We start from the raw sequence: 27,155 nt of genomic DNA, 5'->3' as shown, positions 1-27,155 counted from the left end.
TAAGACACCAAAGGCAAGATTGAACAATTTTGTTGTGTTCTTACTATATTGTATTCTTCGGTGGATTTTATTTTCCTGTCTCCTTTTAATTTTCTATCCTCAATAATACACAATAAATCAGCATAATGTTCAAGCATTGCATAGTATAGACAAAGGAAACCGTTCATTACTCGTCAAGCATGCTATCGCATTTTTACATTGCTTTAACCATCTTTGCGTTGTGGCGAAGTGGGGAAAACGGTAAGTGCTGTTTAAGCAACCAACTTATCAATGTTAATTGTTGCCCCTTTCAGGTGATGCTAAACCGTTCGAGGAGTTATCTCGACTTTGCAGAGCGGAAGACGGATATTTTAAGTGCAATTCGAGCAATAATTGCATACCTCGAGAATATGTAAAAGGTGGCTATAACCAGTGTGCAGACGGAAGCGACCAAAACAATGGTAAAATGCTGAAAACAATATATATATTTTGCAGCTTGGTTTTGCTTTCAGTTTTGCATTCCTTACAAACCACTATCAGCTTACCGTTGGATATATCGACCTCCAAAATAGATGAATTAGTCACAAAACAAGATACTGTGATTTATAATTCTAATGCTATTGAGCGCTACCACTAGACCGAGCATTTATAACAGATACAATTTTAGAAATCTTTCTTCGTGCAAGGCTCCATTCAGGATTAAACAAAATTTATTCCTGTGATTCCAGAACCACTTCGGTGTAATGACGACGAAGTTCGATGTCGCGCAACATACCGCTGTGTTTCACGTCGCACCATGAACAAAGCTGAGAGTTGTCAGACATCTGAGACAGCAAACTATCCATGTCGCCCTCAAGGTGAGTTGTAATACATATAAGGATATATTGCGAATTACAGAACGGAGATTTTTTTCAGAATTCCAATGTAACCGAAGTAGAATCTGCCTTCCGAGGTGGATGGTGGCCGACGGAAGAGTTGATTGTGATAGTTCGTTGTTGGCTGACAACAGCGACGAATTGGAAGGTAATCAAGAGTGCTTTAAATGGGAATTTCGTTGCCTTTTACAGACCAACGTGAAGTCGCGATGCATACCACGTGAATGGGTGATGGACGGTTACGAAGATTGCGAAAATGGAAGGGATGAATTGTCATCTCTTGATACTTGTCATGAACAAACTGAGTTTCGGTGCAAATCAAACGGAAAGTGTGTTCCAAGGTACAGAGTATTTGATGGTTATCTTGATTGCAAGGACGGCTCCGACGAGAAAGAGTCACTTCCTTCATGCTTTAACCACAAGGAATTTAAATGCACAGATAATGGACGATGCATTCCACGTTCATGGCGGGGAAACTCAATGGTTAATTGCAAAGACGGAAGTGACGAAATTCCCATGTCTAAGAATGAGAGTTGTGTGGAGGGCGAGTTTCGTTGTGACAACGATAGAAGATGTATTCCCACTTACTTGTTATGTGATGGAATGGATCATTGTGGTGATTGCAGTGATGAAATAGAAAGTTGTGATGAACCGAGAATGTTCCGTTGTCCGAGTGAACCAGGCAAGTGCATCTACTGGGGTCACTCATGTGATATATATTCTGATTGTGCAAATGGAACTGATGACATAAAAGTAATGCATGGATTTAAGTGTCGACGCGATCATACCACAACGCAAAGATACTGTGCCATACCCCAGTGGATGTTACATGATGATTTTTCTAATTGCGATGACGATTCAGATTTGTGCTTGAGAAAAAATAGCACATCGACTTGTACACGATGCCTTGACGGGAAAATTGTCCTTGCCACTCGGCAGATTTGTGACGGAATTATCGACTGCGTGGATCTTTCAGATGAGTGCCTTTGTTCTGAAGATCAGACAGGCGCGCATATTGCGGAGTTATGCAATAAAGTCAGTTATACCGACACAAGTGAATGTCCACCTGGGAGCGTAAAGTGTCATGATGATGAGAAATGTGTTACGTCACACATGGTTTGTGATGGAAATGTTGATTGTGAAATGTCGGAATTGGATGAAAAGTTTTGTACTACGAACTACTCAAGCGCTGCTAGTTATAAACAACTAGACTTCGAATGCGACCCAATACATCCAGAACTAAAGGCGGCCATATCGGGGAGTGAACTTGAATCGTTCCTTAACATTTATTTGCCACCGAGTGGTGTCAGGTATTTTGCGTGATTGTGTAATATCTAGATAAACCTAAGCAAATTCTGTTTATGCTTTAGATGTGACGGAAAGACGGAATGTATGAACTTCGAGGACGAGTGTAGCGAAAGGGCAAATTGTTCGAACCGTTTATCAATATGTGATGATTTTTCTACCGTCAATGTAAGTATATGGTGGTGTAAAATCTTCGAATCTTTATCGGCGTGCAAAAGTATAAGCCCGGTGATGCACAAAACACTTAACACGTGATGTGTTGTTAGAACGGTCATAGCTTTGTTTTCAGTACAACAAAAACGTATTGAACAAGAATAGCGATTACCGAGACAAACATTACACGTACAAATAATTTCAATGCCCTATATGCACTATTCATTTCAAGTGAAGTATGGTCAAGTTACCACATAACAGTTAAATTACAAAACACATATTGACAGATGACCCTTGGAGCTGGCTTCTTTGGCTTGGCTACCACTATAACCATGGAAATGATACGCTGTGCCGGACGCTTAAACTTCGCATTTGGAAACTCTATTTGCAACGGCGTTCTTGAGTGCGAAGATGGAATAGATGAACGAAACTGTTGGAGTGACAGGTTCTTATGTGATGCTGGTAAAACAGACTGGCCAACAGGTTCTAAAAAAGTAGTAAGCATCCCATCAGAGAAACGATGTGACGCAAATTTTCCAACTGATTGCGTTGATCAGTCAGATGAAATCAACTGCACAGATGCCACACATTTCTATTACGAAAATGGGGACCCACTTTTCGTTAAACGTAAGCAAGTGCTGGACGGGAAACGAGACTGCTCTGACTTTTCTGACGAATGTCCAAAAGACGTCTTTAGTAACGGAGGTATTTCCTCTCGAGAAGAACTAATAAGTTATCCTGCACTTCGAGTAATGGTTTGGATCATGGCTTTTCTCGCAATAATCGGAAACGTCTTCGTGGCGTTTTTAGTCGGCAAAAAGTTTCACAATCGACCTCGTAACCCTCTTGGAAGGAAAAACAAGGTTGCTCTGGCAAATGACGTATTGATATTTAACCTTTCCATAGCAGATTTTCTAATGGGTGTTGCTTTATTGTGTATTGCAGTTCGATCACAAATGTATAGCGGCCAATACTGTCTTTTTGACAAACAATGGCGTACAAGCCACACTTGCACAGCTTTGGGAGTTATCATTGTGTTGTCAAGTCAATGCTCTGTGTTTACCTTGGTCGCATTAACATCGTACCGTTTGTACAGTGTGTTGTACCCAATCGCCAGCAAGCAGTTACGCTTTCGTGTTTTGTTTTTTTGGCTTGTGATCATATGGCTGGTGGCTTTTTTTATTGCACTTCTCCCACTTTCGGCTCCCTTGGCAAATTCAATGATAACCAGAGCTTGGATTTCGTCCAATCCTTTTTTCCAATCCGATACAATTGCTCTCGAGCCTTATCAAAGGTTTGCTATGCGTATTTCTGCCCTGAGCCCCATTAGCAATATCACAACAGAGTCTTATCACAATACTTGGCTCGGAATCGAAAATTACTTGCAGAGTCATTTTGCCGAAATTTCTCCTTCAGTAAAAGGTTACTTCGGTTACTACAGCGAAAGCGGTGTGTGCATTCCCAGACTTTATTTGACCAGCCCCGATGACCACGATCACAACCCAATGACCTATGTGGTGATGACATTTAACTTTACAACGATCATTTTCATAATTGCTGCTTACCTTGTGATATATTGGAGATATACGGCCAACATCACATCAAATTCTGTTTCACAGAGAAAGTCTCAATTCCTGTCACGAAAAATTACGTTTCTAATTCTCACCGATGTTACTTGCTGGTTACCATTGTGTCTGATGACCTTTCTCAGTATGGGCAAAGTGATTCTCCCGCCTATTGCTTATGCTTTGTCGGCCATTATATTCCTGCCTATTAACAGTTCGCTTAACCCCATTATTTACTCCAACCCACTTTCTTTACTACGTAAACCATTTTCGAGCAGAATTGCCTGTAAAACTAACAGCTAATGGTAACAAAACAACCTCGGGCCCGAATCAATGAACGTGTTGCTGAATTGAGTTTAATTTATTTCAAACGTGTCTTTAAACTGAAATGTGGTACGTTTAAGTTTTATTGAATGTGTACACCGATATATCATGCTTTGAATTCTTAAAATCGTGATTGCTTGGCCGATGTTTAGGCGGAAAATGATGAAGTGTATATAGGAATGAGGAAAAGGAAGTAACGCTAGAGGAGTCTGGAAGAACAATTTGAATTCAAATATAGAAAAATGTGGTGCCCAAGAGCAACACAGAAAAGCTTTACAAGAGAGACAGACGTTTTATTGCTGTTCGGGTCGATGACTTTTATTGGCAGTTACGTATGTATGGTTGCAAAACCTAACGGTATGGAACTATCGTGGATAAGGTTATTGTGTTTTCATCGCCACAAATCGATGCACGTGGGTGCCCCGAAAGTGAAACACAATCAGTTACAAAAAATATCAGATAAACACGCCCAGGAGCCAAATGCTGTTTAACTATATCGACCTCCAAAATAGATGAATTAATTTCAAAACTTTCTGATACAAGTCTATACGTAACGGAAATTACATGGGATTAGGTGTGTATGGGTTTTCCCGCTGTCATGAGGTCAGTTGCGTCTGTTTAAGTTCGACAGGTTCTTATGACATGATCGCCCACATTTCCGGACTCAATGACCACAGGATTCGTAACACTCTCCCACGAGTTGCGTCTTGCATGTATTTGCATTGCAAGTGTTGTGCCCATAGTTAATACGCGACAACAAGAGGAATCAAACGTGCGACATACAAGACAAACAAAATAATACAGTAATTTTACAGAAGAACAGTACACTAAAGAGGCATGTCACAACTGTTTGGAGAATTTAAGTTTCTTATACTGCTATTGATCATATGGGAGAAAAAAGGTGCCTGGTTGTTGTTGATTATCACAAAGTAACTATAGGCAGTAAACTTTATGATGGGTCTTTGTTGCAGTTGATACTAAACCGTTTAAACAACTTTCGAGAGGCTGCAGAGCCGAAGACGGATTTTTTCAGTGCCAAACTGGCGCCCAATGTTTGTACAGAGAAGCGGTGTTAGATTTATTCCCACAATGTGCGGACGGAAGCGATCAATCCACTAGTGAGTTAACAATTATTATCATGGCGGTTTCGCAGAGTGTTTGTGACTATACTCCTATCTTATACTACATAAAAGTCCCTAAACAGTGTGCCACGTTTCGATGCCATTCAAAAGTTAGTGACATACATGTCCATAAAACACGACAAAAAACCCTACTATTGAAATGAAATCAGAAAAAAACACGTAAGTTAAAATTTTAATGTTCTGCATGGTTCACTAGTTACTGCTACTTGTCTCTGCCAGTGCTGCAGTGTTTGACATATCCGCATTTTTGGAGTGTTTGTGTTCAGCAAGTAGAAAAGACGACCGTGTAAACGAGTTTTGCCGAAGGGTGTCTTACGTTAACAACAATCAAAGCTGCCCAGCCGGAGATCTGAATTGTTATAACGGAGAGTGCGTTAAACCGAATATGGTTTGTGACGGAAAGGTTGATTGCCCGACATTTCAAATCGACGAGGCCCATTGTACTGTAAACTACACCAAAACGGAGAGCACAAAAATGCTGGACTTCGACTGTGATCCTTTACCCAATATAGCAAGAGATTTAATTGCTGGAAGTTATCCCGAACGTTTCATTGACTTATTCTTGCCTGCAAGAGCCAAAAGGTATTGTACAGTTAAATTTTGTTTCCTGCATGCAAACCTAAGATACTTGCAGATGTGATGGAGCCACGGAATGCGGCAACTTTGAAGACGAATGTAGCACAAGAGCAAACTGTTCCGATCGCATTTCCATATGCGACGAATTGAAGACCGTAGACGTAAGTTACACCACTAAGTTCAACCCCTAGTAATACAATAAAAATTACTAATTTTACGTGTTAATGTGCAGCAATATTTCCCAGTCGGATTTTTAGGTGTTACAACCAGCTTTACACTGAAATTGAAACGTTGTAGTGGGCCTTTGAATATAGCGTTTGGAAAATCGATTTGCAATGGAATTCTTGAGTGTGAAAACGGAGAAGATGAACGCAATTGCTCGAATGACAGATTTCTGTGTGATGCTGGAACAACTGAGTGGCCATCAGGTAATTATTTAAAACACACTTAGCAATAAAAACACGCATGACTTGATTCTTTACTGCAGGGTTAAAGAAAGTTGTAAGCATTCCACTTGAGAAACGATGTGATGCAAAATTTCCAACGGATTGCGTTGATCAGTCAGATGAAATCAACTGCACAGATAAAACTCATTTCTATTGTGAAAATGGAAATCCGCTCTTCGTCAAACGAAGCCAAGTGCTCGATGGGAAGCAAGACTGTTCAGATTATTCAGATGAATGTCCAAAGAACGTGTTCAGTGAAGGTGGAATATCGTCTAGGGAAGATCTTATCAAGTCACCGTTTCTTCAGGTTCTTGTCTGGATAATGGCACTTTTTGCTATATTCGGAAATGTTTTGGTGGCTTTTACCACTTTGAAAACTATTTATACGCACTTTCATAATCCACCAAACAAGAGATCTAAAATCGCAATGGCAAATAATATGTTGATTTTGAACCTCTCTGTGGCCGACCTACTAATGGGGGCAACTCTTTTCTCAATTGCCATAAAGTCACAGATATACAAGGGACAATATTGTTTGTTCGATAAATCGTGGCGCACAAGCAGCGCCTGTACAGCCGTGGGTGTTATCACTGTTCTATCGAGCCAGTCCTCTGTTTTTACCTTAGTTGCCCTCGCTTCCTATCGGTTGTACAGTGTAATTCATCCAATCAAGAGTCAACAGATGCGCCTACGGGTTCTCTACGTTTGGCTTGTTGTTATATGGTCAGTTTCATGTCTAATCGCACTCATTCCACTCTTTCCAGCTTTGGTTAATTCCATGGTGACAAAAGCTTGGATAGCGTCCAGCCCCTATTTCCCCTCCGACACAGTAGATCTCGGTGCGTACCAACAATTTTACAGCCGGATTTTTGCCTTGAGCGCCTCACGCAACAAAACCCAGATCCAACATTCTTCCGACTGGTATGGGATTACAACCCAATTACGCGAGAGCTTCCCAAATTTAAGCCCAGTAGTAAAGGGCTATTTTGGTTACTACAGCGAAAGCGGTGTGTGCATTCCTAGACTTTATCTGACCAGTCCAGATGACCACGATCACAACCCAATGACCTATGTGGTGATGACCTTTAACTTTGTGGCTCTGATCTACATCCTTTTCGCTTACACAATGATTTATTATCGCTCTACTGCGAATCGGGTTTCGAGCTCAGCAGCAAAGAAGAAAACAAACAAGCTCCACCGAAAAATTGCCCTTCTCATAGCAACCAATCTTGCTTGCTGGTTTCCATTGTGTTTGATGACTTTTTTGAGTATGGGAAAGGTTGTTCTTTCGCCTATTGCTTATGCCTTATCGGCTATTGTTTTCCTCCCAATCAACAGTTCGCTTAATCCCATCATTTACACCGACCCGTTTTCAATACTGGCCAAGCATTTCGAGGAAGCTCGTAAGAAACTTTTTCTCCGCGGTCAAGGCAAACCCGATGACGTCAGCGGGATTGGCTCCACTACCCAAAGTTCTAGATTATAAGTGTAATTCATAATACATAGCCACAGAGTTTTTGAAAATCTCAATGTCAATAACCATGCCAACGTTCGTTGAAACAAGACTGTATGAAAAATCAACATAATATTCTCTTTTTTGACCACATCGGGACTTGAACCCAGGATATCCTGGTCACGAATACAGATCAGGTTTTCTTCTTGGTATATTGGTCGGGCGCTTGATCGATGTTGCCAATTTGTCTATAAATTCACCTTGTCTGCAACCAGTTGCGCCACTTGGTGTTCATTCTTTGTTTTTACGTATCCAATTTTTATTTCATCTTTGGCATGAGTACGTTTTTTTTGCCTGGAACTTGACTTGAATGACATGTTTGCCCTAAGCAGACCATCACGTTTTGCAACCATACGAAACATGTGCCTTAGAGTTTTTTAAGCGATAGGTGTATGGCTGCAAGGTTTTTGAACTTTCAACACATCCTTAACCTCCATACTTACCCAAAACTATTCGTTGTGTAAATTTTATTGTTGATAACACTGAAGCGAAATGAATGAAACGACGTTGGCTTAGAACATATTTGAGAAAACGTGTAATTACAATAAAAAGTGATCCCCTTGTATCCATCATATTTAAGGTACGTAACATAAGGTAAATCTTCGTTGTACCAAACAGATATTTTAAAAAAACGTCTTTAAAAAGTATGTATACAGCAATGGTCGGCTAGATATTACAATCGCGGGGTAAAATGTGAACGGTGAACATTTCCTTTCTCGAACTTTTGAAACTTCCAATACCCATCGATAGAATCGCAGCCTACTACAAACAGAACAAGTGAATAAACAGGAATAATAGGTGTTCTATACACTAGGGTCGTGTAAAGTGGAGATGTAAGATCAGCAGCATATTTGGACTGCGCTTGTTAAATCCTTAGCTAAACACATTGGTAGTCATTTGCGCACGTTGCGGACAATAAAAGAGGTGCGACACTCCTAATTGTGTTTGAAGAGTCGCTACAATGAACTGGAAATGTGCCGAAGCTTGCTCTTGTGTGTGCGAGGATAAACGAACGAAAAAAATGGTTCCCTGTTCTGTAGTCAAGTAATAAATTTTACAGCCGATGTAAAAACGGCATCAGGAAGCACATTGGGGAAAACCGTGCTTTTACTGATTAGTGATATTCGAAAGGAAGCCTTTTAGAAAGCCCTTCAGGTTAAATGGTCAAAAATCAGAAGATTGGCCGGTCGTATTTAGCATATACAGTAAAGGTGTGATCCAAAACAAAGTTGTTTTGTTGTAAGATACCAAAGGCAAGATTGAACGCTTTTGTTGTGTTCTTACTATCTTGTATTCTTCGGTGGATTTCATTTTCCTGTCTCCTTTTGATTTTCTATGCTTAATAATACACATTAAAGCAGCATTATGTTCAAGCATTGCATAACATAGATAAAGGAAACCGTTTATTACTCGTCAAGCATGCTATCGCATTTTTACATTGCTTTAGCCATCTTTGCGTTGTGGCGAAGTGGGGAAAAAGGTAAATGCTGTTTAAGCAACCAACTTATCAATGTTAATTGCTGCCCCTTTCAGGTGATGCCAAACCGTTCGAGGAGTTATCTCGACTTTGCAGAGCGGAAGACGGATTTTTTAAGTGCAATTCGAGCAATACTTGTATACCTCGAGAATCTGTAAAAGATGGCTATAACCAGTGTGCAGACGGAAGCGACCAAAACAATGGTAAAATGCTGAAAACAATGTATATGTTTTGCAGCTTGGTTTTGCTTTCGGTCTTGCATGCCTTACAAACCACTATCAGCTTACCGCTGGATATATCGACCTCCAAAATATTAGTCACAAAACAAGATACTGTGATTTATAATTCTAATGCTATAGAGCGCTACGACTAGACCGAGCATTTATAACAGATCCAATTTTATAAATCTTTCTTCGTGCAAGGCTCCATTCAGGATTAGTCAAAGTATGTTCTCTTGATTCCAGAACCACTTCGGTGTAATGACGACGAAGTTCGATGTCGCGCAACATACCGCTGTGTTTCACGTCGCACCATGAACAAAGCTGAAAGTTGTCAGATATCTGAGACGGCAAACTATCCATGTCGCCCTCAAGGTGAGTTGAAATACTTATAACGATATGCTGCGAAATACAGAACGGAGATTATTTTCAGAATTTCAATGTAACCGAAGTAGAATCTGCATTCCGAGGTGGATGGTGGCCAACGGAAGAGTTGATTGTGATAGTTCGTTGTTGGCTGACGACAGCGACGAATTGGAAGGTTATCAAGAGTGCTTTAAATGGGAATTTCGTTGCCATTTACAGACCAACGTGAAAACGCGATGTATACCACGTGAATGGGTGATGGACGGTTACGAAGATTGCGAAAATGGAACTGATGAATTGTCATCTCTTGATACTTGTCATGAACAAACTGAGTTTCGGTGCAAATCAAACGGACAGTGTGTTCCAAGGTACAGAGTATTTGATGGTTATCTTGATTGCACGGACGGCTCCGACGAGAAAGAGTCACTTCCTTCATGCTTTAACCACAAGGAGTTTAAATGCACAGATAATGGACGATGCATTCCACGTTCATGGCGGGGAAACTCAATGGTTAATTGCAAAGACGGAAGTGACGAATTTCCCATGTCTAAGAATGAGAGTTGTGTGGAGGGCGAGTTCCGTTGTCACAACGAGAGAAGATGTATTCCCACTTACTTGTTATGTGATGGAATGGATCATTGTGGTGATTGCAGTGATGAAATAGAAAGTTGTGATGAACCGAGAATGTTTCGTTGTCCGAGTGAACCAGACAAGTGCATCTACTGGGGTCATTCATGTGATATATATTCTGATTGTGCGAATGGAACTGATGACATAAAAGTAATGCATGGATTTAAGTGTCGACGCGATCATACCTCAACTCAAAGATACTGCGCCATACCCCAGTGGATGTTACATGATGATTTTTCTAATTGCGATGACGATTCAGATTTGTGCTTGAGAAAAAATAGCACATCGACTTGTACACGTTGCCTTGACGGGAAAATTGTCCTTGCCACTCGGCAGATTTGTGACGGAATTATCGACTGCATGGATCTTTCAGACGAGTGCCTATGTTCTGAAGATCAGACAGGCGCGCATATTGCGGAGTTATGCAATAAAGTCAGTTATACCGACGCAAGTGAATGTCCACGTGGGAGCGTAAAGTGTCATGATGATGAGAAATGTGTTACGTCACACATGGTTTGTGATGGAAATGTTGATTGTGATTTGTCGGAATTGGATGAAAAGTTTTGTACTGCAAACTACTCAAGCGCTGCTAGTTATAAACAACTAGACTTCGAATGCGACCCAATACATCCAGAACTAAAGGCGGCCATATCGGGGAGTGAACTTGAATCGTTCCTTAACATTTATTTGCCACCGAGTGGTGTCAGGTATTTTGCGTGATTGTGTAATATCTAGATAAACCTAAGCAAATTCTGTTTATGCTTTAGATGTGACGGAAAGACGGAATGTATGAACTTCGAGGACGAGTGTAGCGAAAGGGCAAATTGTTCGAACCGTTTATCAATATGTGATGATTTTTCTACCGTCAATGTAAGTATATGGTGGTGTAAAATCTTCGAATCTTTATCGGCGTGCAAAAGTAAAAGCGCTGATGCACAAAACACTTAACACGTGATGTGTTTGTGATAGAACGGTCATAGCTTTGTTTTCAGTACAACAAAAACGTATCGAAAAGAATAGCGATTATCAAGACAAAAATTACACGCACAAATAATTTCAATGCCCTATATGCACTATTCATTTCAAGTGAAGTATGGTCAAGTTACCACATAACAGTTAAATTACAAAACACATATTGACAGATGACCTTTGAAGCTGGCTTCTTTGGCTTGGCAACCACTATAACCATAGAAATGATACGCTGTGCCGGACCCTTAAACTTCGCATTTGGAAACTCTATTTGCAACGGCGTTCTTGAGTGCGCAGATGGAATAGATGAACGAAACTGTTCGAGTAACAGGTTCTTATGTGATGCTGGTAATACAGACTGGCCAACAGGTTCTAAAAAAGTAGTAAGCATCCCATCAGAGAAACGATGTGACGCAAATTTTCCAACTGATTGCGTTGATCAGTCAGATGAAATCAACTGCACAGAAGCTTCACATTTCTATTGTGAAAATGGGGACCCACTTTTCGTTAAACGTAAGCAAGTGCTGGACGGGAAACGAGACTGCTCTGACTTTTCTGACGAATGTCCAAAAGACGTCTTTAGTAAAGGAGGAATTTCCTCTCGAGAAGAACTAATAAGTTATCCTGCACTTCGAGTACTGGTTTGGATCATGGCTTTTCTCGCAATAATCGGAAACGTATTCGTGGCGTTTTTAGTCGGCAAAAAGTTTCACAAACGACCTCGTAACCCGCTTGGAAGGAAAAACAAGGTTGCTCTGGCAAACGACGTGTTAATATTTAACCTTTCCATAGCAGATTTTCTAATGGGTGTTGCTTTATTGTGTATTGCAGTTCGATCACAAATGTATAAAGGACAATACTGTCTTTTTGACAAACAATGGCGTACAAGCCACACTTGCACAGCTTTGGGAGTTATCATTGTGTTGTCAAGTCAATGCTCTGTGTTTACCTTGGTCATATTAACGTCGTACCGTTTGTACAGTGTGTTATACCCAATCGCCAGCAAGCAGTTACACTTTCGTGTTCTGTTTGTTTGGCTCGTGATCATATGGTTGGTGGCTTTTTTTATTGCACTTCTCCCACTTTCGGTTCCCTTGGCAAATTCAATGATAACCAGAGTTTGGATTTCGTCCAATCCCTATTTCCAATCCGATACAATTGCTTTTGAGCCTTACCAAAAGTTTGCCATGCGTATTACTGCACTGGGTTCTATCAGCAATATCACAACAGAGTCTTATCACAATACTTGGCGCGGAATCGAAAATTACTTGCAGAGTCATTTTGCCGAAATTTCTCCTTCAGTAAAAGGTTACTTCGGTTACTACAGCGAAAGCGGTGTGTGCATTCCCAGACTTTATTTGACCAGCCCCGATGACCACGATCACAACCCAATGACTTATGTGGTGATGACCTTTAACTTTACAACGATCATATACATAATTGCTGCTTATCTTGTGATATATTGGAGATATACGGCCAACATCACATCAAATTCTGTTTCACAGAGAAAGTCTCAATTCCTGTCACGAAAAATTACGTTTCTAATTCTCACCGATGTTACTTGCTGGTTACCATTGTGTCTGATGACCTTTCTCAGTATGGGAAAGGTCATTCTTCCCCCTATTGCTTATGCTTTGTCGGCCATTATTTTCCTGCCTATTAACAGTTCGCTTAACCCCATTATTTACTCCAACCCTTTCTCTGTATTGGAAAAACCCTTCAGGAAGGGCTTGGGTTGGCTCCGAGCTCGTCTGATAATTTGCTCAACAGACCAAGAAGCTTCCTCCGACAACTAATATCCTATTCTAACTTGTAGTGTTTAACATTATTTAAATTATTTTTTCTTCCTCCTATTGCTTATGCTTTATCAGCTATTGTATTCCTCCCTATAAACAGTTCTCTTAACCCCATTATTTACTCCAACCCACTTTCTTTACTATGTAAACCATTTTCGAGCAGAAGTGCCTGCAAAACTAATAGCTTATGGTAACAAAACAACTTCGGGCCCGAATCAATGAACGTGATGCTGAATTGAGTTTAATTTATTTCAAACGTGTCTTTAAACTGAAATGTGGTACGTTTAAGTTTTATTCAATGTGTACACCGAAATATAATGCTTTGAATTCTTAAAATCGTGATTGCTTGGTCGATTTCTAGTTGGAAAATAATCAAGTGTACATAGGAATGAGGAAAAGGAAATAACATGCTAGAGGAGTCTGGAAGAGCAATTTGAATTCAAATATTTCTTGATAAATAATGCAGGCAATGTAGCTGGTATTTTTTTGGGGGGGACTCACAATGTCAATGAGCAGAACATGTTATGACGGTGGATTAAAATTAAGGTTCAAAAGTGAAAGCGATCAGTTTTTATGGATCCTAATTTCTCTCGTAAAAGGTTCAATTTGTCGGCTCCGCTTGCCGCTGCTGCGCGTTAAAAGTCTGGGAAAAATAAATACGTGATGAAAGGACCTATTAACACCACTGTTTGCTTTAAAACCCAACAGGGCCTCGGTGTTAACTCAACCTTGAGCAACACCTTCAGTTTGTTGCGTAGGGGTTTTCACAAAAAGAGAAAAATGTGGTGCCCAAGAGCAACACAGAAAAGCTTTACGAGAGAGACAGACGTTTTATTGCTGTTCGGGTCGATGACTTTTATTGGCAGTTACGTATGTACGGTTGCAAAACCTAACGGTATGGAACTATCGTGGATAAGGTTATCGCATATTGTGTTTTCATGGCCACAAATCGATGCACGTGGGTGCCCCGAAAGTGAAAGACAATCAGTTACAAAAAATATTAGATAAACACGACCAGGAGCCAAACGCTGTTTAACTATCGAATGGTTTTTATGTGCAAAGATAAACGGGCTAAATCGGTTGTCGAGTAACATAACGTAACAACACAGAAAAACCCCTTCGCGTAAACACAAAACAGTAAATTTGTTTGACGTTTCAAAGCACCCGCATTGTTTTTTTAATCATTGTTGAAACAGTTATGTAAATGGCGACAGACGCCGTATGGTTTTTTGAAAAGACATTGAAAAACATCTGGGTTTGTTTTATAGGTACAAAGCCCCCGCGAAAAGAAAGACGTAAGTATATTATTCCAAGCATTTACCAATTTCTGCCAGAACCGAAGTTCTGAACATCGGAATAAAATATCGAAACATGACTGATACGATATGGAACTGAGCTTGTGCAATTTAATTATTTTATTCGTTCTGCTTGGTGGTAATCAAAAAGGTACAGTATAAATTACACACATGAAAAACGTGCAATTTAACAACGATAATATTGACGATATTTTGTGGTAGTTTTTACAAAGCCGTTTGAATTGCTTGCACGGCTTTGCAAGGCAGAGGATGGCTTCTTCATGTGTAATTCGGGGCAGTGTATACATAGAGCATTGGTGAGAGACAGCAACCCCTCATGTCCAGACGAAAGTGACGAAAGTATCAGTAAGTTTGAAAATGTTTTTAACTCGCCAATCACTTAAAAACCGTCACCGAATTGCATTACATGACGATCCTATTACGTGTAAAGGTATAGATCAAAGATTCCCTTTATGTTGCAGAACCACTTCAGTGTACGGATGACGAAGTTTTGTGTCGTTCAACACAGCGATGTGTCCTGCGTCGATTCTTGAATACACGATACAGTTGTCAATTGTCTGAGACTATCAATTTTCCTTGTCGTCCTGATGGTTAGTTTTAAGTGATGACGTAACAACCAATCCAGTTTCCGTCAAATCAAGTTTTTTTAATTCTCCACAGAGTTTCAATGCGCCAAAAGTAGAATATGTATTCCAAGGTGGATGGTGTCCGACGGAAAAGTTGACTGCGACAGTTGGCTGTCGGATGACAGCTGCGACGAGTTGACAGGGTTTTCGCACTGCTTGGATGAGGAATTTCGTTGCGTTTCGTTAATAACAGAAAAAACAAGATGCATACCCCGTGAGTGGGTAATGGACGGACATAACGACTGCACAAACGAAAGAGACGAACTCTTTTCTCTCCCCGCTTGTTTGCTTGAAACGGAGTTTAGATGCCAGAAACATGGAAGATGCGTTTTGAGATATCGTGTGATGGACGGTTATAGGGATTGCCCAGACGGATCGGACGAAAAGCATCCAATTGAATGCAATGCAAGCAAAGAATTCCGATGCCAAGATAATGGACGATGCATTCCTCGTTCGTGGCAAGGAAATGGTTTTGTTAATTGTAAAGACGGAAGTGACGAAATTCCAATGCATAAGAATGAAAGTTGTGTGGAAGGAGAGTTCCGTTGTCACAACGATAGAAGATGTATTCCCACTTACTTGTTATGTGATGGAATGGATCATTGTGGCGATTGCAGTGATGAGATAGAAAGTTGTGACGAACCAAGAATGTTTCGTTGTCCGAGTGAACCAGGCAAATGCATCTACTGGGGTTTCTCATGTGATACATACTCGGATTGTGCAAATGGAACAGATGATATTAAGATGATGCATGGTTTCAAATGTCGACGTGATCACGCCAGCACTGAGAGATATTGCGCCATACCCCAGTGGATGCTTTACGACGATTTTTCTGATTGTGACGACAATTCAGATCTGTGTTTGAGAGAAAACAGCACATCGACTTGCACTCGTTGCCTCGAAGGAAGAACGGTGCTTGCCACGCGGCAAATTTGCGACGGTATTGTGGACTGCCCTGACCTCTCCGACGAGTGTTTGTGCTCCGTGGAACTTGCAAGCAAACCGGTTAGGGCATTTTGTGAAAGAGTTTCTTACTCAAACTCAGATCAAACGTGTCCACTGGGGAGTGTGCAATGCCAGGAAGTTGAAAATTGTGTGAGGCCGTTATCTGTGTGTAATGGAATAGCGGATTGTTTGGTTTCACAAGCAGATGAGGAAATTTGTAACAAAGACAACAACACTTTGACGGGGGCAATTGAAGAACCTGATGATTTTAAGTGCGACCCACTACACCCTACGTTGCAGGCTGCTGTTCCCGAAAGTCTTGAGACCTTCGTGGACTTTTTTGTACCACTGATGGCCAAAAGGTAGGTTATAAACATCATCTCGTGTGCTTAGTGCCAACTGGTAATCTATATGTTCCAGGTGCAATGGAATCACCGAGTGCATGAACTTCGAAGATGAGTGCAGTAAGAGAGCAAATTGCTCCCATCGATTGTCGATATGTGATAATATACCACTGGGGAATGTATGCTGTATACATAATAATATAACGGATCTCGTAATCCAATAAAAAAATCCAATATTATTTTTGATCAGGAGACTGTTCCTCCAGGTTACTACGGGATTACTGAAGAGATAATCACAGAATTGAGACGCTGTGGCGGCGATTTAAACTTTGCGTTTGGGAAGTCGATCTGCAATGGAATACTGGAGTGTGAAGATGGAATTGATGAACGAAACTGCTCCGATACAAGGTTCACTTGCGTTGCCGGAACAACAGAGTGGCCAACAGGTAAAAGGATGATGTCTAAATTATTACCATAGTTAACATGGAATGATGAATAATAGGTTTAAAGAAAGTGGTTAACATTCCCCTGGAGAAACGATGTGACGCAAATCTTCCAACGGATTGCGTTGATCAGTCAGATGAAATCAACTGCACAGATGCCACACATTTCTATTGTGAAAACGGGGACCCACTTTTCGTCAAGCGGAAGCAAGTCCTCGATGGAAAGCAAGACTGCTCTGACTTTTCTGACGAATGTCCAAAAGACGTCTTTAGTAGAGGAGGTATTTCTTCTCGAGAAGAACTAATAAGTTATCCTGCACTTCGAGTAATGGTTTGGATCATGGCTTTTCTCGCAATAATCGGAAACGTCTTCGTGGCGTTTGTTGTCAGCAAAAAGTTTCACAAACGAACTCGTAACCCGCTGAGAAGAAAAACGAAAGTTGCTATCACAAACGACGTACTGATATTAAATCTGTCAATGGCCGATTTTCTAATGGGTGTGGCCTTAGTGTGTATTGCAGTTCGATCACAAATGTATAAAGGACAATACTGTCTTTTTGACAAACAATGGCGTACAAGCCACACTTGCACAGCTTTGGGAGTTATCATTGTGTTGTCAAGTCAATGCTCTGTGTTTACCTTGGTCACATTAACATCGTACCGTTTGTACAGTGTGTTGTACCCAATCGCCAGCAAGCAGTTGCGCTTTCGTGTTTTGTTTGTTTGGCTCGTGATCATATGGCTGGTGGCTTTTTTTATTGCACTTCTCCCACTTTCGGCTCTCTTTGCAAATTCAATGATAACCAGAGCTTGGATTTCGTCCAATCCCTATTTTCAATCCGATACAATTGCTCTCGAGCCATACCAAAAGTTTGCCATGCGTATTTCTGCTCTGAGCTCCGTAAATAACGTCACAACGCTCCGTCATCACACTCACTGGTACGATATAGAAAAGTACCTGCACGAATATTTTATTGAAGCTTCCCCGTCAATAAGGGGTTACTTCGGGTATTACAGCGAAAGTGCGGTTTGCATTCCTAGACTTTATCTGACCAGTCCAGATGACCACGATCACACCCCAATGACTTATGTGGTGATGACCTTTAACTTTGTGGCTCTTATGTACATTATTGTGGCCTATGTGCTGATATATTTGCGTTCAACAAATAACATGCCAATTAATTCTCTCGCGCAGAAAAAAACTAAAATGTTGTATAGGAAAATAACGCTTCTAATAGCCACCGATCTAGCATGCTGGTTACCAATATGTTTAATGACCTTCCTCAGTATGGGAAAGGTCATCCTTCCTCCTATTGCTTATGCTTTATCGGCTATTGTATTCCTCCCAATCAACAGTTCACTCAACCCAATCATTTACACCAACCCGTTTTCTGTTCTGTTTAAGTACTTTGAAAGGTTTCGCGATCGGGTTCGCAAATTCTAACAAAAAGCAGAACAAATTTTCCCCTGACATATGACATTATTCAATGGAAGTAAAATTTCAACATTACAGCCACTATATTTTCTATCTTATATTTTCAGCCTATTGACGCAAATAAGCAAACTCACGGGCCCAAAGCGCTTTGTGTAAATGATTGTTATCGTTACCACTGATATCGTTACTGCGTGCCTTGTAATTACATTGTATATCATCCCCATAATATACCATATCCATGCGAGGCCTGTCTGTTTTGCATCAATAGCTAATCTTGTTTGAAGAGTCTTCGTTCTCACCACGGAATTATAAACAATATTCCCGTAACAAACATACTGGTTAGGTTTACAAAACCAAAAGTAGGCCTAACCACCCCAAATAACATCTGTATCTTTATCGATGAGCTCTTTCTTATACGGATTAAGTTTAAAATATTTTTAAATGTAAAAATTAACCATGCACAAATCATTCAAAAATACTGATGTTCATTGCTAAAACACACCTGAGAATTCTTACACTGTATCTGCAGGAAACAAGACTTAAAGCTACCTCTACATTTATTTTACCGAACTACTATGCTGCGAAACAAAAACCGACATGAAGTTACAAAACTACTCAATCATACTTTCAACTCAGCAATAACCATAAACAATTACATAGAGTAGATCTATGCATGAAATTAGAGACAACAAGTCGGCAATTTACAAGTAAAAATGTTGAGCACAGATTACTTGCTATTAAATGTGTGGTTGCATGTACATATTTGGAGGTAAAATCAGCAGACGTTTGGTCTCACGCCTTCACAAAATTAATTGATAGTAAATTTTGCTCACATTTCATTGGCGTGCAGTGGGGGGAAGCTTTGCCTCTGGCGTATCTTTGGTGATTACTGCACGAATCTTATCAAACAAATGTTTCAAAGAGTTGATGATAATCTCAAATGGGTTGGTGTAAATTATCGGGTTAAGAGAACTGTTGATGGGCAGAAAAACAATAGCCGATAAAGCATAAGCAATAGGAGGAAGAATGACATTGCCCATGTTAAGAAAGGTCATGAAACACAATGGAAACCAGCAAGTAAGGTCAGTTGCCACAAGAATGGCGATTTTTCTATGAAGCTTGTTGCTTTTTCTCCGAGATGTGGAACTGGACACCTTAGTTGTGATAGAACGTCGGTAAATTACCAAATATGCAACAACCATGTACACGAGGGCCAATGAGTTGAAGGTCATTGTGACGAAGATCATCGGATTGTGATCTTTGTCGTCCTGGGCGGTGAGATAAAGTCTTGGAATACAGACCGAGCTTTCACTATAGTACCCAAAGTAGCCTTTCACTGTGGGAGCAGTATCGGGAAAGTATTTCTTCAAATGCTCCTCAATGCTGTACCAGTGGGTAGGCGATTCGTGGGTGCTGGAGTTGTTAATAGCACTAAGGCCCGAAATGCGTTTGGCAAATTGTTGGTAAGGACCGAGGGTAGCTGTACCGGATGGGAAGTAGGGGTTGGGGGATATCCACGCCCTCGTTATCATGAAGTTGGCCAAGGGCACAGACAAGGGTAAAAGAGCTATGCAAAACGCAATAGACCATATGACGAAAACCCACACATAAAGCACACGAAGGCTCAACTGCTTACTTTTGATAGGGTAAATTACACTGTACAAGCGAAAGGATGTTAAGGCAACCAACGTGAAAACTGAACATTGACTTGATAACACCACAATCACACCCACAGCTGTACACGCGTTGCTTGTTCGCCAAAGGTTGTCAAACAGACAATACCGACCTTTGTATAGCAATGATCGAATCGCAATACACATTAGAGCTACACCCATCAAAAAATCAGCCATGGAGAGATTGAGAATCAGAATGTCATTAGCGGAGGCCACGTTTGACTGTCGTTGATTTGGGTTACGAGGTCGCTTGTAAAACTTCTTTGCGATTACGAAAGCAACCAGCGCGTTACCGAATATGGCGAAAATGGCCATGATCCAAACGAGCACACGAAGAAATGGTGATTTAATCAGTTCCTCTCGAGACGAAATCCCTTCTTCGTTAAAGGCATCCCTCGGACATTCATCGGAAAAATCAGAGCAGTCCTGCTTTCCGTCGAGAACTTCACTCCGATTGATGAAGAGTGGGTCCCCGTTTTCACAATAAAAATACGTTTTAACGGTGCAGTTGATTTCGTCTGACTGATCAACGCAATCAGTTTTTCCATCGCACCTTTTTTCCAATGGGATACTTATCACATTTTTAGAACCTTTAAAAACCGAAAAACAGGCATGAAAAATCTCATTATATTTGTCGCCTAAAGCATTTCCCAAGGTACCTGTTGGCCATTCAGTTGTTCCTGCATCACACAAAAATTGTCTTTCAGTACAGTTACGTTCATCTATTTCATCATCACACTCCACAACTCCGTTGCAGATCGACCTTCCAAACGCAAAGTTTAAAATCCCTTCACACCTTCTTATTGCTATAGTGTGGCGTCCTCTAATGCCGAAGTAGTCCAGTGGAATAGTTTCCTGTCGATAGAAGTCAAACAATTTACATAGTGGAATAAGATTTGTTCGCATGTGGGCGCGGGGAGCGTACGTTGTTGCTTGGTATCGAATCACATATAGATAAACGTTGGGGGCAGTTAGCTCTGACGCTGCACTCATCCTCGAAGTTAAAGCACTCCGTTATTCCGTCGCACCTGTTGTAAGCAACAAAAACTGTCACAGAAAGAGCAACAAAAATGTAAGAAATACCTGGTCGCGTTGGATGGCACAAGTAGGTGAAAAAATGTTTCAAGATCACTTCCAGGAATGGCGGCAAGCAATTCCGGATGAAACTGATCGCATTGAAAGTCAAGCACCTTCATGTTTTCGTCCAGTCGCTGCTCGGTAGTGCAAATGTCCTCATCTATTCCGGACGATTCGCAATCAACTTTTCCGTCACAGACTCTATGTGATTCAATGCATTTGTTATTTTCAGGGCAAAACAAACTTCCGACAAGACAACTATAACCACTATATGTGTAAGAAACTTGATCGCAAAACTTGCGAATTCGTTTCTCTGCGAGATTGCCAGAACATAAGCACTCGTCGGAAAAATCTGGACAGTCTAAGATTCCGTCGCATATTTGCCGAGAGGCAATCACCGTTTTCCCGTCGAGGCAACGCGTACATGTGGATGTGCTATTTTCTTTCAGACAAAGGTCAGAATCGTCGTCACAATTTGAGAAATCGTCGTGTAGCATCCACTCCGGTATGGAGCAATATCTCTCTGTGCTGGCGTGATCACGTCGACATTTAAAACCGGGCATTACTTTTATATCATCTGCCCCATTTGCACAATCTTCAAATGTGTCACATGAGAAACCCCAGTAGATGCATTTGCTTGGTTCACTTGGACAACGAAACATTCTCGGTTCATCACAACTTTCTATCTCATCACTGCAATCACCACAATGATCCATTCCATCACATAACAAGTAAGTGGGAATACATCTTCTGTCGTTGTGACAACGAAACTCTCCCGCCACACAACTCTCATTCTTAGACATGGGAATTTCGTCACTTCCGTCTTCGCAGTTAATTAAACCGTTTTGTCGCCACGAACGTGGAATGCAACGTCCGTTATCTTGGCACCGAAATTCTTTATTCTTGACACAGGGACCAAGTGCTTCCTCTTCGTCTGATCCGTCAATACAGTCAGGATACCCGTCAAGGACTCGATATCTTGGGATACATCTTCCATTTGTGTTGCATGTGAACTCTGTTTCCTTGATGCAATTTTCGAAAGGTCGCATTTCATCTCTTTTATTGATGCAATCGTCATATCTGTCCATCACCCAGTCACGTGGTATGCATCGCGTCAGTCCGCTCGACGATTCGTTACAACGAAATTCGGTGTTCAAGCAATGCTGGAATCCCATCGATTCGTCGCTGTCGTCCGTCAACACCTCTCCGTTGCAGTCAACCTTTCCATCAACTACCAACCATCTCGGAAGACAGATCCTGCTTCGTGTGCATTGAAACTCTAAAAAACATTCAACTATTGTATGAAGTTAAAGTGTTTGGAAAATCTACCATCGGGACGACAGGGAATGTTGATGGTTTCAGATATTTGGCATCCAAACGGTGTATTGATAAATCTCCGCAGAATGCAGCGTTCTGTTGCACGACATCGAACTTCATCGTCCGAACACTGAAGTGGATCTGCAACGAGATAGAGGATTAGCCAAATAGTTTCATTGGGTTTATGAGAAGAAGCGATATTCGGAGGACAATAAATTAGTGTCTTTATCTGTGTTTTGGAATCAGCCGTGGGTGGTACAAGTATGTTTTGATAGCGGTTCAGAATTGCTTGACGGAAATAGCACACGACACAAAGGATTATCAAAACCACCAATTCATCAAACGTCACGAATTTTTGGTCGTTTGCGAAGATTAAACAGGTTCCGGTATTTCCCTTTTCGCTGAACAGTCGCTCTTAGATCGATGTCAAAAAAACCCGAAGATTTTGCGATTATTTTAACAATGGTACTACGTCGCTATATTGGGCCTAGAGGACTTTCCGGTCAACTTAAAATTATCCATTCATCTCTGCCCTTTCAAGCTCGCTATGAAAGTGACAGCTTTACGCTAGTGGTCACGATATACTTTTACATCTGTCTGTGAGTGTATGTGCGATCAACATTAAGTTGTATGATGAAAAGCTGTACGGCAGCCAATATATCATTCACCGACAAGTAAAAAAGAAATGGATTATATTGTTTACGTTTTTTTACTTATCCAACGGGACTCATTCGTTGCAATATGTTGCACATTCGCTTTTGTGCTCTTTTGGGATGATTTTAGTTCAAAAATGCATGACAACAAGGGTGGTTTAGTCACCGAACAACTTTTTTTTACATATGATAGAGCTGTTTGGAATGACCCATTGGTTGTACAACAAACCAGTGCACTTGTTTTTACGAAAATTAAACGAATTTACAGAATTAAATAAGCGATAGTGTTTCAATATTTCTACCCAACGAACTAACGTACAGTATAAGAAAATAGAATTACCCGTTTATTTATATGGGGATGAACGCGTATAATAAGCTCATAAATTCACGTTTTTATAAGGTTCAAGCCACATGTAAATAACTTTTAATAGTTACTGGTGCTCTATTTTGGACAGACTGACATCACCTGATGAATGAAAGCTCGCGAAAGCTTGTGAAAATATAGTTTAAAAACAGTCATTCTGTCCAAAATAATGCACCGGTAACTACTGAAAGTTACAGACCTAAGACTGACATGGTGTATTGCAAAATATTTTCACACAATAACTTTGAGAAACGTAATTTTGGAGTATTTTTTTTCACTCAAATGACATAGCGTAAAAACAAAGATAATATTATTACACAATTGCTGTAGGTTTAAACAAACAAATGTATGTGTGGTTCAGACTATTACATATACCCAACGCGAATTTAGATTTAACACTGGGCATCATTCAGGCGCTGAGTGCACGTCCGAAGCTTGTTTTATTGCAGTTCAAGTCCATTAGAAAGAAATCAAATTTACACATAGTATTGCAAGATCCGCTACTGGTTTACCAACAGTTTCGTCGCTGCCATCTGGACACACGTCTATTGTATCTTTCACTGCGGCCCGAAATGTGCAATAAAGTCCAGAACTGCACTTAAAAAATCCATCTTCTGCACTGCAACCCCTCACAAGCAACGCGGGAGGCTTCGCGTCACCTGCAGTAAATGTGACAAAATTTCCCATCCACGCTTGGGTTAAACAGTAGTTTTTACATACCTTCTTGTCCAATCAGTAGCAACGCAAGTAGAGAAACAGCCACACAGTAATTGCTTGCTTCCCGCATGGTAACACGTTCAACCTTGTCTTATCCTTTCCCTCACACAAACTAAATTTAACGCCTTTTGCAGAGAAGTCCATTATATAGCCTTGACTCTGATGCTTCGATAAAGATATCGAAAATATCCCCTTTTTAAAATTATATCGTTTCGTTGTCGGGACGTTTAGCAAATATTCATTCTACTTTCATTTTTAGCTCAATAAGGGAATCTAAGATTATAAATTTGTCGTGGAAGAATATTTAAAATTGTTTAAGACTGATGATGGATTGGGGCTATTCAGTAGAGATTGATACAAACGGGGATAACAATACAATGCCCGTTAGGGGAAAAATATTTGATGAATGTTCTTATCGCTCTGTGCGTAAAAGTGCTACATATATATCTCACTCCCTTTCATTCTTTTATCACCACGTTCATCAAACAACTGTGTATATTTTTGTGGTGGGAGAATATATATTAAAAAAATACAGCCTTAAAAACGGAACCAATTTTGAGATTATTAATGCGATTGACGTCAAAAGTCACGGCACAAAGCCTCGACTTTCTTAAAAAAAGAAAGGTCGTTCCTTACCTTCTGCCAACGATTTGTCAGTCTGTCAACTGTACACTTCAATTTACAAATTAAGTAACAACCTGCTTTCTATGTAGGACAAAGCTAATAAAAGTTGAATAAAATGGTATTATATCAGTTCCACGTGGGTTATAAATTCTACTCCCAGACTGCTATGCCTGTAAACCTAATAATTTCGATACGATAGTTGTGGTCTCCAAGCAAAGATCCGCTGCGCAGTGGGGCAATCCTGCTTCATCATAAGAAAGCATGAAACACTTGCATTCCAGGCATATAAGGATGCGCTTTTATTTTGCCGAATTTCGCTTTCATTGTGTTGCCTAAAAACTTTCTGCCCCAAGACGGAGCCCTGACCGCGGTAATATCGTCATCTATTTCTCTCTGTGAAAAGCGTCTGTGTTGAAGTTAGTTTTGCCTACACAGCCTCAGATGCACTTCATGGCATGCGAACCCATGTTTGCATTTCCAGATTTTTGCACTTTAATGCATAGTATTTTTAGAATCTTTCGTCAGACGAAACTCACGCTGACAACACAATCTTATGCTTTATTGATAATCCCGACAATACAATGCGTCGATCGGAGTAATTTTTATGAGCAACTGTGCCCACGTATTTTAATATAAAGCAAGTAATATACGATTTCATTTTTGAACGCCGAAGTCAGGATTACGGCAATACATAATCTGCAATAGTTTGCGATATTAAACTCAAAGTTAACTTATTTTCGGTAGCGAAATATATGTAAAAATATAAAACACAATGCTGTATTTTCAAACATTAGCGCGGAAAAATAGGGCTTACCTAAAGTAATTTTCATGGACTCACCAACAATTTCGTCGCTGCCATCCGAACAATCAGGAAACGAGTCTTGTATCGCCTCCCGAAATATACAATCGATCCCCGAACTGCACTTGAAAAACCCATCTTCCGCTCGGCAATCTCGCATGAGCAAACTAGAGGCCTTTGCTTCACCTGCAATAATCCACATGACATAAGTTGAAGACCTTGCTCGTTTCCAACCAAACTTACCATTTTTTCCAAACAGTAGCGATGAAAGTAAAGCAATTAAAAGGAAGTGGTGACTTGCTGAAGACATGGTAAAACGTTTCATTGAACCAACTCGTATAGAATGCTAGATTGTTTAAAACAATTGGTTTATATGTTGTCCTGTTTAATTTTCACACAACTAGCCTTTATGTTGTCGATGCAGTTTCACCACATTCAAATTGTCAAACTTTTGGAAAAACGCCTTTCCTTCCTTGTGATGACTTTGCTTTCTAACCACACTCTATACGATATTTATTATAATGAAGATCCGCCGAACAGAAACAACTCCTAATATAAGTAAATCAAGTCGATAATAAACTTGTGTTACAGTTAACCACAATGATTATAGCCTTTACAGAACAACACGCTACAAGTGAATTTGCGAAAAATGGTTCAAGAATAGTGCTTGGGGAATTCAGGGGGTCTATTTTGTTGAAATTGTGTGTGTCATTGTGCCTCACACGCACCAACGGAAATATAATATTGCCTCATTTAAATGTACGTTGTTTGGTTCCCGTTTTGGGAACGACGAACAAAAGATATGATTCCTATTTTCTTTTGCTGGAAATTATGGGACTACACTAACTATTTTCATTGAAATTCGATTTGTTTTGTGTTTTTTTTTCTATACCGGAATAACTACTTTGGCTTTCTTGAATGTCACGCAAAAACGACGGGATGTTGAACTTTTTTTTGTGAAGATCCATCTGTAACGGAGTTCCGTGATGTCGTTCGTGGAATTAAACTAGCACCATTATAAACAAATGGTCACACAAACTCAGATCTATGAATTGCATCTGCTATAACCGTGTAATAAAAACTGTGCAATCTAACCAATGATTTTAAAAGATTTTACATTCAAAATCATTGATCTAACCCTCCAAACAGGTTTCTGTGACATGAGGAAATTAAACATTGAAAGTGAGTCCAAGTTCCCCGACTGTGCTTTTTATTGTTAAATGTAATTTTTGTTGATGATGTAGTTATTTCGGATATTATGTATTTCACATTTTGTAGCTGATTGGCACAGTTACGCAGATTTATATTTTACTGCTTTGTTTTGCATAATAAACTATCAAGAATTGTCCATCGCAATCGCCCATGCGCAACAAATGTCATAGCTCTTGGCACTGGACTCACGTGCATGTTGACAAAACCGAAAAGTTCAGTTCAGTGAGTGCCTGCCTGATGACAACTCTATGTTTCTTTTTTTCACTGGCAACCCAC

General features: G+C 40.3%; 5 protein-coding genes across 5 annotated transcripts; 4 read left to right on the top strand and 1 right to left on the bottom strand.

The window, feature by feature from the left end:
* Positions 1-295: 295 nt before the first annotated feature.
* Positions 296-4,180, top strand: LOC145890042 (uncharacterized). Its single transcript, XM_082981082.1, has 5 exons — positions 296-440; positions 708-836; positions 895-2,164; positions 2,225-2,327; positions 2,600-4,180. Exons 2-5 carry the CDS (start codon positions 776-778, stop codon positions 4,178-4,180), a joined length of 3,015 nt encoding a protein of 1,004 aa, XP_082837208.1. The 5' UTR covers positions 296-440; positions 708-775.
* Positions 4,181-5,793: 1,613 nt separating this feature from the next.
* LOC145890040 (G-protein coupled receptor GRL101-like) lies at positions 5,794-7,851 on the top strand. The gene is made up of 4 exons (XM_082981081.1): positions 5,794-5,925; positions 5,978-6,080; positions 6,152-6,347; positions 6,407-7,851. The coding sequence occupies exons 1-4, from the start codon at positions 5,819-5,821 to the stop codon at positions 7,849-7,851; spliced, it is 1,851 nt and encodes a 616-aa protein (XP_082837207.1). The 5' UTR covers positions 5,794-5,818.
* A 1,383-nt stretch (positions 7,852-9,234) lies between these two features.
* On the top strand, positions 9,235-13,334 carry LOC145890039 (uncharacterized). Its single transcript, XM_082981080.1, has 6 exons — positions 9,235-9,358; positions 9,412-9,558; positions 9,820-9,948; positions 10,007-11,276; positions 11,337-11,455; positions 11,725-13,334. The coding sequence occupies exons 1-6, from the start codon at positions 9,298-9,300 to the stop codon at positions 13,332-13,334; spliced, it is 3,336 nt and encodes a 1,111-aa protein (XP_082837206.1). The 5' UTR covers positions 9,235-9,297.
* Positions 13,335-14,865: 1,531 nt separating this feature from the next.
* On the top strand, positions 14,866-18,452 carry LOC145890038 (uncharacterized). Its single transcript, XM_082981079.1, has 6 exons — positions 14,866-14,995; positions 15,112-15,240; positions 15,311-16,583; positions 16,642-16,744; positions 16,816-17,011; positions 17,068-18,452. Exons 1-6 carry the CDS (start codon positions 14,911-14,913, stop codon positions 18,450-18,452), a joined length of 3,171 nt encoding a protein of 1,056 aa, XP_082837205.1. The 5' UTR covers positions 14,866-14,910.
* Positions 18,453-19,279: 827 nt separating this feature from the next.
* Positions 19,280-25,977, bottom strand: LOC145890037 (uncharacterized). The gene is made up of 7 exons (XM_082981078.1): positions 25,911-25,977; positions 25,707-25,853; positions 22,523-22,651; positions 21,200-22,472; positions 21,042-21,144; positions 20,776-20,971; positions 19,280-20,706 (listed from the first exon to the last, which is right to left on the bottom strand). The coding sequence occupies exons 1-7, from the start codon at positions 25,975-25,977 to the stop codon at positions 19,280-19,282; spliced, it is 3,342 nt and encodes a 1,113-aa protein (XP_082837204.1).
* Positions 25,978-27,155: the final 1,178 nt, after the last annotated feature.

The sequence above is a fragment of the Ascidia mentula genome, chromosome 2 (genome assembly GCF_947561715.1).
Source record: "Ascidia mentula chromosome 2, kaAscMent1.1, whole genome shotgun sequence".
Lineage (NCBI taxonomy): Eukaryota > Metazoa > Chordata > Ascidiacea > Phlebobranchia > Ascidiidae > Ascidia > Ascidia mentula.
The sequence above is the reverse complement of the archived record's forward strand: the minus strand, read 5'-3'. Positions and strand labels throughout refer to the sequence as shown.